General features: G+C 52.8%; 1 protein-coding gene across 1 annotated transcript in view; it reads left to right on the forward strand.

The window, feature by feature from the left end:
- The window catches only part of FA2H (fatty acid 2-hydroxylase), a 46,047-nt gene extending 33,159 nt beyond the window's left edge, over positions 1-12,888 (forward strand). Inside the window, exons 3-7 of the mRNA XM_036346614.1 lie at positions 3,980-4,122; positions 4,721-4,827; positions 8,336-8,508; positions 9,887-10,139; positions 11,489-12,888. Coding sequence (XP_036202507.1) covers positions 3,980-4,122; positions 4,721-4,827; positions 8,336-8,508; positions 9,887-10,139; positions 11,489-11,568 — 756 coding nt within the window. The 3' untranslated portion in view covers positions 11,569-12,888. The remainder of the gene's footprint in view (positions 1-3,979; positions 4,123-4,720; positions 4,828-8,335; positions 8,509-9,886; positions 10,140-11,488) is intronic.

A 12,888-nucleotide genomic window follows, 5' to 3' on the forward strand; every position in this document is an offset into this window, starting at 1 on the left:
GTTTTGGGGGGCCCAGCCTGTTGCTTGGGGTCTAGCAGTTCACCAAAAGACCCCTCACCCTCATCTATGCAGTCCTGCTTTAGCTGGGCAACCCTGAGTGAATCGCTTGCCCTCTCTGAGCAACAGGTCCCACAGCTGTGTAAAGGAAGATTTGCTATTGTGAGGCAAGCTATGGAAGCCCCCAAATGGCTGAGAACTGGAGGTGTGGCCTATTCAGAACGCTTCTCCCCCCCCCCCCGCCCCCCACCTGACCTCTTACAGAGGCTGTCAGACCTTTGCGGATGCCTTTGATGCCTCCCCAGCTCCCCAAGACTTAGGAAGTAGGGGTGGGAAGAGGGCAGGACCAGGCATCAGCTTGGGAGGAAGAGAGCCATTTGTGGGAGGGTTAGCCAAGGGGTCCTCTGCCAGGAAGTGAAATTTACCCTGAGACCCTCCCCACTCATGGGATCCAAGCTGTTGTTTTTTGCATCCTCCCTTCCCATGATGAGTTTCCAGCCAGCCGCCACGTTGGAAATGACCAGCAAGTGAGAGATGTTGAGCATATTAGCACCCCGCTGAGACTTCCTCTTCAATAATCAGAACTGGAAGAGAATTGAGAAAAGACACCCGTCAGTACTTGTACCATCTAAGCAGGTGGAGCACACAGTAAATGCCCCAGCTCCTGGGAGACTGTGTGGAAGGGGAGGGGAGAAAGGAAGCTCCCACTTCAGGGCCAACCAACCCCCTCCCAAGAATCACGTAAGCCCCCTGGGCCTCAGTGTCCTCATCCATAAAAGGGGGAAGAGTCAGTAGGTGGACTTCTCTACTTACATGGAAGCTCATTTTACTTCCCCTGGAATAGTGGGCTGAGGCTACCGTGGTAGAAGTACAGGTGTTGGCCTTTGGGGACGGAGGGAGATGTTTGCAGAGTAAGAGTGAGCCTTCCGGGGAGTCCTCCAGGGTGGTGCTTTAGCCCCCGGAGTGCAGTGGCCCTCATGGGCACCAAGGAGCGCTATCTCACAGAAATGCCCCGGGGGCTAGACATGGGTCTGAGGCCCTCCAAGGCCAGCGAGCTGGTCAGGCAGCCTCCAGGCCAACTCTAGGCTGTGAGTCTGCCATCTGTATGGTGATTGCCTACTGGTCTGTTCAGGGAGGATCCAAAGTCATGTTCAAAGGTCAGATGGGCAGCAGGGCATCAACGGAAAGGCCCTGTGTTCCAAGGGGCAGGGGGCCCGGGGGTGGTGCTGGCTCTGTTCCCACCACCCCTGTATACAAGCTCTTCTAGCTTCATCTCTCCACACCTGCTCTTCCTCCCGTTCTGTTTCCTTCATAGTAGGGTGGAAGTTCCAGGCTGGAGTCCCTGTTTGCTGCCTGCCTAGACATTTTTCCTGGGTCTCAACTGAATCAAGCTTATGAATCCTATGCTGTTTCTACTCTCTATAAAATAAGGGCAAATTGAATCAACAGGTGAAAATTTGCCCAAACCACAGCAAGGCTCAGAGAGAGGCCTGACGGGCCGCACGCACCCCTGTGCAATAGCTGGAAGCATTCATTGTCTAAGGCAGTTAATTCTAATTAAGTGTACAAATGAAAGCCAGGCATGGAGTGCCACGTGTGACATACAAAAGTAGAATGTACGAAAACCTGGGTTTTCATTTGAGAAAGATGGTAATAAGTTAAGGATGCGTATTATCATCTGTAGAGTAACAATGAGGGGGGACACAAAAGGGCATAGCTAAAAAGTCAATAGAGGAGATAATATAGAATATTTTTAAATACTTCATTAATGCAAACAAGGCAAAAAAAAGGAGAATAGAGGAGACAAACAGAAAACAAATAGCAAAATGGTGGTACTACCGCACATTAAATAAAAATTGATTAAACACTTCAAATAAAAGGCAGAGATTGACTAAATTTAAAAAAAAAAAAGAAAACAAGACCCAAGAGATACACGTTAAATGTAAAAATGTACATAGTTTGAAAGTAAAAGGATGGTGGGGGGGATAAGGACACATATGTAATACCTGAATCAATAATAATAAAAAAAAAAAGGTAAAAGAATGGGGAAAGATAGGCCGTGCCAAGCAAGCATAAGGAAGCCTGGTGTGGCTCTATTAAGATTCAGGACAAGGAGTATTACCAGGGACAAAGATGGCTGCTTCCCAATGATTACAGGGCCAATTCATCAGAGAGACATACCTGGGTAACCTGGGGCAAGTTCCTTTGCTTCAGTCTCCCCATCTGCAAGATGACAGTAATGACAGTACTTGCCTAGTTAGAGGTATGTTGAAGATCAAATAATTAGGAGTCATGCCTGCATGTAAGAATTGCTCTGAGTGTTAGCTCTCAATGGTGTTGCAATTGGGGCAAAACCTCAAATTCTCCCCATGACCCTGGCCTCCCTTCTTTTGAGGTGGGGCTCTGTAGGCTGCATAAGATAACATGTAAACATAGAGCAATAGCTGGTTCCTCCAGTTTTTTGTGTGTGTTTTTTTCCTGGTGGTGGTGGTGGTGGTGCTGGGTATGTGTGTGTAGAGACCTGAGACAGAGGAATGGAAGGAATGAGACAGCAGGCACCTAGTAAATCCATTTCCTGCTAGACCCAGGGGAAAAAGTCAAGGAGATGCGGGGACTGGAGAAAGTCAAGCGACTCAGTGGGGCTTGGATGGCTGCCTTGTTTAATGGGTGCTGGATGGGATGCTTCTGGGCTGACCAGAGTCCTCTTCCAGCCTGGGAAGCAGGGGACAGCCAGCACCCTGGAACTGCCAAGTTCACATAACAGGAAACCACAACCATCTTTGGGCCTTTTCCTCTAGTTACAGGCACAGAGAGACCGCTCAGTTTGCCCAAGAGCCCTAGTCCCCGCTCCAAGGCTGTGATGGCAGGGCTAGCTTCGCCTCCAGCGGGGCTGAAAGCTTTGGTGGGGGGGCCTGTGCAAGGATGAGAGTCCAGCCGCGGACGAGGAAGGCAGGTGGCAGAATCACGGTTGCCTCTTTCTCCCGGGCTCTGGGCTCTTCCTCCGTGCATCTCCTTCTCCTCCCCTTTTCTTCCCTGACACCACCCCCTTCTCACCCGCAGTGGCCACCTAACTCCCTTGCGCTGGAGATCTGTTGACATCCACTATGTGCCAAACACAGAACAAATTCTGCCCTCTCTCTCTCTTACGGGTGGTGAGCACATCGGCTTTAGGACAAGAGAGCTGAGGGGCTCTGAGAGGCCCAGGATCCCACAGCTGATAAATGGCAGAGCCAGGCTTTGAAAGTGGCCCCTTGCTACAACTTCACTGTCCTTTACTGGTTTTGGTTTCCTGATTTTGGTTCAGATTAATCTACAATACATTGACTCATCATAAATCTTCAAGGGCTTCCCATTGCCTAGAACTGCAGCTTCCAAACTTGTTGATCTTATATCCCTATAAGTAAAACATTTAGAGCACATTTTCCATTATATTTCCATTTTAGTTATGTATAAATTATTTGCATGTGCTAATGTACTAGTAAATGATGTGGATTGCCCAGGCCAACACCAAGAAGAATGCCTCTGGTAGAGGAGAAAGCCTATGGTAGTACAGAATGTATTGGCTCCTGTACTTACAGTATCCTGGGCAGGCCTTCAAGCTTCAGGCATGGATGAATCTGGATGCTCAGGTGTCATCACCTGGATTTGGTGTCTTTAGATCCCAGATTGGCCACTTTCTGGATTAACTGAGTCCTCAGGCAGGCTCATACCCGCCAACTTAGCCACTCCAGCAGGAAGAGAGAGTGTCTGATGGCTTATTGCGCCAGCTTAGGTCATGAGCCTGTCCTGGATCTCATTTCTCTGGCCGGGAGCTGAGATGAGTGGCTTGGTTAAGTCCTGAATCACTAAAGCGAGAGGGCAGGTAACCTTATACCGACCACATGAGGTAAAGGATGGTGACTGTGATACTATAACCAGGAGACGGGAGCATGAATGTGTGCAGGTGTGAATATCAAGTGTCCGCTGACTTTGTCTTCTGCAGGACCTGGTAGACTGGCAGAAGCCCCTGCTGTGGCAGGTAGGCCACTTGGGCGAGAAGTACGATGAGTGGGTCCACCAGCCGGTGACCAGGCCCATCCGCCTCTTCTACTCAGACTTCATCGAGGCCCTCACCAAGACTGTCTGGTGAGCCCCGCACTGAGCCCATGGAGGGCTGTCCCTCTCTCCTGAGGGTATCAGGCAGATACAATAGGGGAGGGGGCATCCTCCCCCAATCCCAGCCCAGAGCTGTACTGTAGGTTCTCGGGGATAGTGGAACATGCCGTAGGTATAATCCATTCCTATGCGTGGTTTGTTCATTGAGTGAGTGGCACACCGACATACAGCCAGAAACCACTCTGAATGCCACCCTGTTCTATTCCAGATTCCTACGAAGGGTTTCCAGCCTCTAATGCCCATGGGAACAATTTTGCCTGCAATTAGCTCCTTTGCCACAAGAGGTCAGCATCTATTCAGCTGCACAGAGTCTGTAGCCACAGGGACACAGTTCTTTTCTGCCAATAACTCATTTCAGAGACTCACACAAATAGACTCACGGCCTTCCTTCTGTTTTCTCCTTCCCACCCGCCCCAGCAGTGCCCCCTTTGACCCCAGGTCTCCACATGCTGTCCACACGTGCTTTGGTACCATATCATCCCCCCTCTAGTGAAAAGGTGTGTTGGAAAAGCTGGCCCCGGCGAGCCCCTGAGCATGTCTGTCTCTCACCCTGGTGGCCCTCCTGCAGGTACAGCGTCCCCGTCATCTGGATGCCCCTGATGCTGTACCTCAGTTGGTCCCACTACCGAACCCTCGCCCAGGGCGATGTCCGACTCTTCGCTTCCTTCACCACAGGTAACGTTGGTCCCTTCCTGATCTGCTCCCATGGCTCCTGGAGGTGGGAGACCTTGGTGTTCCTTTTGGCACTAGGTCTCTGCAAAGACAGAACCCAAAACTATATCACAGTCATTGTGAAGTGAGACCTTTCTGTAGAAATAGTCTTCCAAAGAAAAATGTTGTCAGATTCCCTCAGCCCCAATCCTGAGTGGATTATAAGAAGATGAAAAGAAGAGGAGGAAGAGGTGGTGGTGGTGGAGGAGGAGGAGGAGGAGGAGGAGGAGGAGGAGGAGGAGGAGGAGGAAGAGGAGGAAGAGGAGGAGAACAGCAATGCATTAGCAGAAACTAAATAAAATCATTTGTCAGGAGACAGCAATAAAAAAAGAGGTTTATCACTGAGTCTAATACTAGAAAAGGTATGATCTGGGATTGTCAAGAAACTAAATGAAATCATTCACCACGTGGCACAGCTAAGAGCTAGACTCAGAATGGCCCGTGAACACACCACAGCTTAGAACCTGGAAGAGAAAGATCTGGGAGTGTCCTGCAGTGTCTCCTGAGCAAAGGCCCAGGCAGCGGAACCCCTGACTCGGAGTCACAGCCCCACTGACCTCTAATGAGCATTTTCTACGTGCCAAGCCTGGTGCCTTCCAGGGACCATCTTGGTTAACCCTCCCAACAGCCTCATGAGAAAGGGACTATCATCATGCCCTTTCGAGGTGAGGCAATGGAGCCTCAGAGAAGTCAGACAAGCGACTCGGGCTCATGTGGCTAGGATGTACATGCCAGGTGTCCCCCAGCTTCAGGGATCAGGGGACAGAGAGCAGGGCTGCCAATGAGCCCAGGGGACTGAGTCTCTCAGGGCAGCCATGGGTTTGGGTGCGGCCACTTCTGTCAGCTTGCCTCCCAAGCTTGCCGCCTCCCTTGGGCCTCTAGGTCCATGCCACCTGCCCTGGTGGTCTGATGTCCTAGCACAGCCTGCCTCAGGGCGGTGGCAGGAGGCTCAGATGGAGGCCAGGAGAGGGTTCAGGCAGGAGAAGGGTACTGGGGTAGCTCAGGTGGGCTTTCCTTTCCCAACCACGTGTAATGTTCCTGACTCTGAGCCCTTGGAGCGCCCCCTCTCTGCCAGAGGCAGGCTCCTTCTGCCCTCACTCTGAGCTTCTCTCCTGCCCATGGCTCCTGGGAGTGGCAAGCAGAGGACCTGAATGGTGTAGATGAGAGGGGCCACGGCCACAGTGATGGGAGCCTCTGTTTTCCTGCCTGGACCAGGATGTGGTAGGGGATGAACAAGATGCAGCAAGTTCCCCAGAGCCCAGAGCTGCTCCCGGTCACCAAGGGTTAACACGCACGCCCCGAGAGCCAAGGTTACCCTTTTCTGCCCACGCTGAATAGCTCAGGCACAGCACAGGGCTTGTTGCTCAGAAAGCCTGCTCACTGAATCGCCCACTGTCCACCCAGGGTTCCCTAACAATCAGCAACAGTGGCAGAGCCGCCAGGGCTGGCGGCCGGAGGGGGAAGGGGCTGCCGGAGCCTTGGCCCAGGTCCCTCTGCAGGATTCCTCTAGAGATGCCACTCTGTACCAGCTCCGGGGCAGATGCGCCAACAGGGATGATGCTGGGGTGAGGGAGTGGGCAGAGACTTGACCTATAGGAGGAGGCTCTTCTGCATGACAGGGAGGGTGATCTGAGGGCTTGGTCAGAACTGCAGGCCTCTGCAGAGAGCTGAGATGTGCTGTTTAATAAAGGTCCAGTGTAGAGCCCGTGACCATGATGGCAGTGTAAGATATGTGTCCACAGGCCTCCCTTACCTCCCTGCTCGCCAGGCAAGGCAGAGACAGTAAGAGCCACAGAGCTAGGCAAGGGGCGGCTGGCAGGTCCCCACACAGCTGCTGGGCAAGGGGAGCACTAGCATCTATCCGTGCAAGGAGCCGAGAAGCAGTGGAGGCTGAGCAGAGCCACCAGCTCACGGCCGAAATTCCTAGATATGTGCATGAATGTGTTTGGAAAAGCAGAGGGGTTCTGCAGTTCAGGATGTGCCCAAATGCGGTGCCTGGAAGCAGGTTAAGTGAGTGGTAGGCCAGAACCACATGGCATGGGTGGGGATGGGGGCCTCCATGAGGATTGTGGGGAGGGAGCCCAAATAAGGTCAAGACAAAAGTCTGTGGCCAGTTGGTGTGTTTCTTTCCTCCTCCTCCTCCTCTCTCCTTCCCTTCCTTCCACTCTCTCTAAAAGTCAATGGGAAAAATATCCGGGGGTGAGGATCAACAACAACAAAAAAGAAATGAACAAAATGGAGAAAGGAAATAAGAGCCTCAAGGACTGCAGGCTGGCATGAGAGGGTGGGTGTTGGGAACCTCACACTGGACAGTTACATCTCCAGTCTCCTCACCTCCGTGCTAATCATCGTCAGTTTTTTTCACAGCTTCCCCATATGCTATGATTTCAAGTCGTGCCCATTGAAACTTCTCTGTGTGTTTTCCTGTCCCTCTTGCTCTCCAGTCCATGGTGGTTCACATTTTCCGTCAATGACTGCCCAGCTCTCCTGGCTTCATTGGGATCGTTCTTCCCTCTCCCCCATGCCACCAAGGCAAGGGGTCTTCTCAGGGGTCCTAGCCGTCTGGACTTAGTTACAGCAAAACGTCACAGACTGGGTGACTTATAAACAGCAGAAATGTGTTGCTCCCAGATCTAGAAGCTGGGAGTTCAGATCAGGGTGCCAGCCTGGTCAGGTAAGGGTCCTCTTCCAGGTTATAGTCTTCTTGTGTCCTCACATGGACAAAAGCGACAGGGAGCTCTGTGGGCCCTCTTTATTTCTTTTTTCTTTTTATCCTCAACCAGGATATGCTTAGAGAGAGGAAGAGAAAGAAAGAGAAAGAGAGAGAGAGAAAGAGAGAGAAACATTGATGTGAGAGAGAGACATTGATTGGTTGCTTCCCATACATGCCCTGACCAGGTCGAACCCACAACCCAGGTATGTGCCCTGACTGGGGATTGAACCGGCCACATACCTTTCAGCACACAGGATGATGCTCAACCAACTGAGCCACTCCAGCTGGGCTGTGGGCCCTCTTTTATAAGGGCACTAATCCTATTCATGAGGGCTTCACCCTCATGAGCTAATCACCTTCCAAAGGCTCCACCTCTTAATACCATCACTTTGGGGGTTAGCTTTCAACATAAAAATTTTGAAGAGACACATTCAGATCATAGTACCAGGCCCATGTCCATCACCGGCCACAGCTGCTCCTCTTAGTCCCCGTAAGGAAGATCTCAGATCTCTGGTCAGTGACCCCATTGTTCCCTGAGAGGACCCCTCCAAGGCCAGCATAGGTCCTCATGGCCTCCTTCTCATTTGGACCCAAGAGCCCCAGCAGTGTGGCCTGCCCCCATAGCTGCTGGACAGAGGCCTGCAGGTCCCAAGGTGATGGGGGTGGGGGGTGGGGGTGAGATGGACGTCTAGAGCCGCCAGGCATTGTTGCCTGCTGGGGCCATCCGCCCTGACCTTCCTCTCTCTTGCCGCCCTGCAGAGTACTCGGTAGCCATGCCTAAGTCCGTGTTCCCAGGCCTCTTCGTGCTGGGGATGCTCCTTTGGAGCCTAACAGAGTACCTCCTCCACCGCTTCCTGTTCCACATGAAGCCCCCCAGCAACAGCTATTACCTCATCACGCTGCACTTCATCATGCACGGCCAGCACCACAAGGTGAGTGGGGCGGGCTCCCACCCGGGGCCTTGCAGCTCTCCCCAATTCACAGGAGCCGGGAGTCAGGGGCTGGGAACAAGGGACATCAGGACCTTTGCTGTTGCTCGGAGGAAGGACTGGGGCCTAACCTGAACCGGGCGTGGACAGAATGAGCGTGTGTGTCTGTGCCGTCATTACTGACACTGGGCACTCTGCAGGCACCTTCCGTGGGCCATCTGTAACCCTCACAGCAACTCGTTCGTTCACTCGACGAGTGTTCACCGCGTGCTCGCTCTGCGCCAGGCACTGCTCTAGACACCACTGAACAAAGGAGCCAACAGCCACTGCCCGTGTGGAGCTTCCTTCTTCCCGTTCCCCAGAGCAGCCAGCGGGCTTGGGGAAATTAGGGAACTAGGAACTCACCCAAGGCCACACCTGTCACTGCCAGGATCTTGTGCCTCCTTCTGTGGATTCCAGAGTCTGTGCTCTCGACCGCCCACCACAATGGGGCTCTTCAAGGCCAATATCATGGCCCCCGTGGCAGGGACTGGAAGCCAGGTCTGCCCAGAGGAAGTTGCAGCCCACTGTCCCCACCCCGTGCTGTTCTCAGCCTGCCCCGGGTGCCCGTCTCTTCCTCCTTCTCTCCCTCCCTCCCAGAGCTGGCTCTCCAGCATACTGCTGGTCCTGCTGCTCCCGGTCTACGGGAGAGAGACCCTTATCGGCATATCACTCTATGACTGTTACCTGCTCTCTCCCTTTTCTTCCAGCCCAGAGAGGGTCTGTCTCTCTCAGAATCCTCACCATCAGTCACTAAAATCTAACCTCTATACCAGGCCCTTGGCTTTTAAAGCTCCAGAGCCTAAGGCCTATTTCTCTTATTGTTAAATGTGACAACACCCCCTTGGAACAAAGAAGAGCCCCTGTTAGGAAGAAGGGTGGGGAGAAAGTATGCTAACACTTCCGGCATCACCCCACCATGGGAATCCACATTAGCCTCCCAGACAGCATCAGGCCCTGGTCTAAGTGCCCCAACTGGTCATCGGAGGTGGGGCTCCTCTCTAGCATCTAACAAATTCCAGAGCCAAAGTGGCCCCTTGAGCATAAAGCGGGACTCGAAACCATGAACATCCTGCCCACATCACATCCACGCCCGTGTTCCTGCGCAGTGTTCCAGGTCCTAGCCTGGCTTGGAAACCGGGAACAGGACAGTCTCTCTAGGACTCCCCGGCATAGTGGCCTGCCTTCCCCAAAGCCACCGAGAGTGCCAGTCGACCCATGATAATCACTGCCCCGCCTTGGGACAGCGGGGCTGCTCTGCCCCACGCCCCGTGGGGAAGTCTCTGTTGTGGCTACAGGCCGGCCCCCAGCTGCATTCTGACACTGAGCTCTCCATCCACAGGCACCCTTCGACGAGTCCCGCCTGGTCTTCCCCCCTGCGCCAGCTTCGCTGGTGATTGCCTTCTTCTACACAGCCTTGCAGCTCCTCCTGCCTGAGGCAGTGGGAGGCACTGTGTTTGCGGGTGGCCTTCTGGGCTACGTCCTCTACGACATGACCCATTACTACTTGCACTTCGGCTCACCGCACAAAGGCTCCTACCTGTACAGCATGAAGGCCCACCACGTCAAGCATCACTTTGCACATCAGAAGTCAGGTAAGGCTCAGCCAACACCTCCCAGTCTCACTCGTTTCATCACTTGCTTATTTGACAGCCAGGCACTGTTCTGGGTTCTGGGGATCCACAGACAGCAAGGCAAGCCTGGGGCTCCCATCCTGCTCTCTGGTGTGGGGGGCAGAGCAGAGACAAACAAGGAAATCACTCATTAGTAAAAGAGCACTTCAGACCACGATAAGTGCCACAAAGAAAGTAAAGCAAGATGATGTTAGAGGAACCATATAAGTCAGGGGAGGGGCCCAGCTCTGTCTAATAAAATATGCAAGTCACAGATGTGATTTTTAAATTTCTAGTGGCCACATGAGCCAGTAAAAATACATGGATGAAATTAATTTTTTTAAAAAATATATTTTATTGATTTTTCACAGAGAGGAAGGGAGAGAGATAGAAAGTTAGAAACATCGATGAGAGAGAAACATCAATCAGCTGCCTCCTGCACATCTCCCACTGGGGATGTGCCCGCAACCCAGGTACATGCCCTTGACCGGAATCGAACCTGGGACCCTTCAGTCCGCAGGCCGACGCTCTATCCACTGAACCAAACCGGCTAGGGCAAGTATACATTTTTAAATTGAAATGTAAGTTAATTAAAATTAAGTGAAATTAGCCCGGCCGGTGTGGCTCAGTGGTTGAGCGTCGATCTGTGAACCAGGAGGTCACAATTCGATTCCTGGTCAGGGCATATGCCCAGATTTCGGGCTCGATCCCCAGTGTGGGGTGTGCAGGAGGCAGCCGATCGATGGTTCTCTCTCATCATTGATGTTTCTATCTCTCTAGCCCTCTCCCTTCTTCTCTGAAATCAATAAAAATATGTTTTTTAAAAAAATTAAGAGAAATTGAAAATCTAGTCCCTTTGTAGCTCTAGCCACATTTCCAGTGCTGAGCAGTCACGTGGGCTAGTGGCCACGTGTTGGATGGCAGAGCACTAGGTCAAGTGGTCCAGGCAGACGTCACTGCGGAGATGTCGTTAGAGCTGAGACCTAAATCAAAAGGAGCCAGCACCCAACATCTGGGGAAAGAGCATCTCAGGGTAACAGGTGCAAAGCCCTGAAGCAGGAACAGACCTGACATCTTCACAGAGAAGGAGGAGGCTGAGGCAGGCAGGGGCCAGGCTCTCCCAGGAAGTCCTGGAGATAAAGGATTTGGGTTTAGTCTACAGGCATCCTTGGGAAACTGGTACCCTGCTCTGACTTCTGCCAGGATGGCCCTGAGAGTTGGGAAGGCCAGCGGGGACAGATGTGAAAATCTTCCCCGGCTCCCTTTCCAAGCAGATTTCTGCCCCTCCTTGGACAGTGCCTCACCTTCTCCCTATTCGTCTCCCTCTCTAGGATTTGGCATCAGCACTAAATTTTGGGATTACATTTTCCACACTCTTATGCCGGAAGAACCCCACCTGAAGATCCAGTGACAATTCCCTGCCCCACTGTGGCCCCTGTCCCACCCCCGCCCCATCCAGACCCTGCAAGAAGGTTTGCCTGGCCAGGCAGGATGGGCTTTGTCCGGCTCTTGGGCTTGGTGAAGGGTGCTGGGGAGACCCTAAAGACTGAGGCTTCCCTCCCGACCCACCACGGGAGGGTCACATCCACTTGGTGGCCACATGGTCCTCAGGGACTAGCTCTTTCCTGCAGCATCCCAGCCTTCCCACCGGCACCTCTGCCCAGAATCAGCCCACAGGACTGCTTGAGGACCTGGCCAAGGGGAATGACGGCAACGGACCCCTGTGACTTCCGGGCAGGTCTGTGATCCACCTGTGTCTTAGCACCTCGGGCTTCCTGGGAGCCACCCCCACAGCAAAGAGTGGGGTCTGCAGGGCCTCTGCCCTAGTCTCCCCACCTTCCTTCCCGGGGGCGGTTTGATGGCTCTGGCTTTCTCCCGATGAGCGGAGAACACTGAGGTGGACGAAGGGCTCTCACAGGAAGAGACAGCATGATGCCTCCCACAGGCCATCCCGGACCCCAGGGCAGTGCCTCCGTCCACTGCCAATCACAGATGCCAGCTGTACCGCCAGGTGCCTCAGGCCGAGACACAGGCCCGGCCCTCACCTGCCTGTGCAGACGGGCCGAGGCTAGCTGGCATTGGCCTCAAGGCTGGCGGGAGCCCGGGCCCCTTTCTTTAGGAACCACCAGCTGCTCTAGCCATCTCCCTGCCTCCAGAATCACAAAGCTTTGCTCCAAGGTCAGCTAAAGAGGCTCTCTTTGGGGGGGAGCCACACCCCATTCCCAGCCATTCTTGACCTCCACCTGGCACAGGTGGGCCCCTGCCCCCCCCACTCAGGACCCTTCCAGCCAGTGCCTCCTTAGGCCAAGAAGGAGCCTTTATTCGGTGCCTTATCTCCCTCCCCATTGGCTTCCCTATCCAGCAGATGAGGTTCCAGCCCCTTTTTCCTCATAACCAAAACCCTCACTGCTCATGCGAGGGTCTTATTTATAAACTATATAAATGCTCAAGTAGCTGCTCAGATCGCCCTTTCTAATTCTATGTGTTGAGCTTATGTAAACCTTTGGTCCTATTTTTGTGCCCTTCTTACCCACAAACCATTACTACTTGAAACGTTTAAAAAACTCGATGAGCATAAAGGCTAAAGAGAAGCAGTTTGACCGCTCCTGTGATTTGTACTGTTTACTGCGGAGTTATTTAAAGATTTTGGAATAAATATACAAACTACAGTTGTGAAATAAAGGTGTAAATAAATTGTATATTTTGAAAAATAAAGACATTTAAAAAGAAA

The sequence above is a fragment of the Myotis myotis genome, unplaced genomic scaffold, assembly GCF_014108235.1.
Source record: "Myotis myotis isolate mMyoMyo1 unplaced genomic scaffold, mMyoMyo1.p scaffold_m19_p_19, whole genome shotgun sequence".
Classification (NCBI taxonomy): Eukaryota; Metazoa; Chordata; class Mammalia; order Chiroptera; family Vespertilionidae; genus Myotis; species Myotis myotis.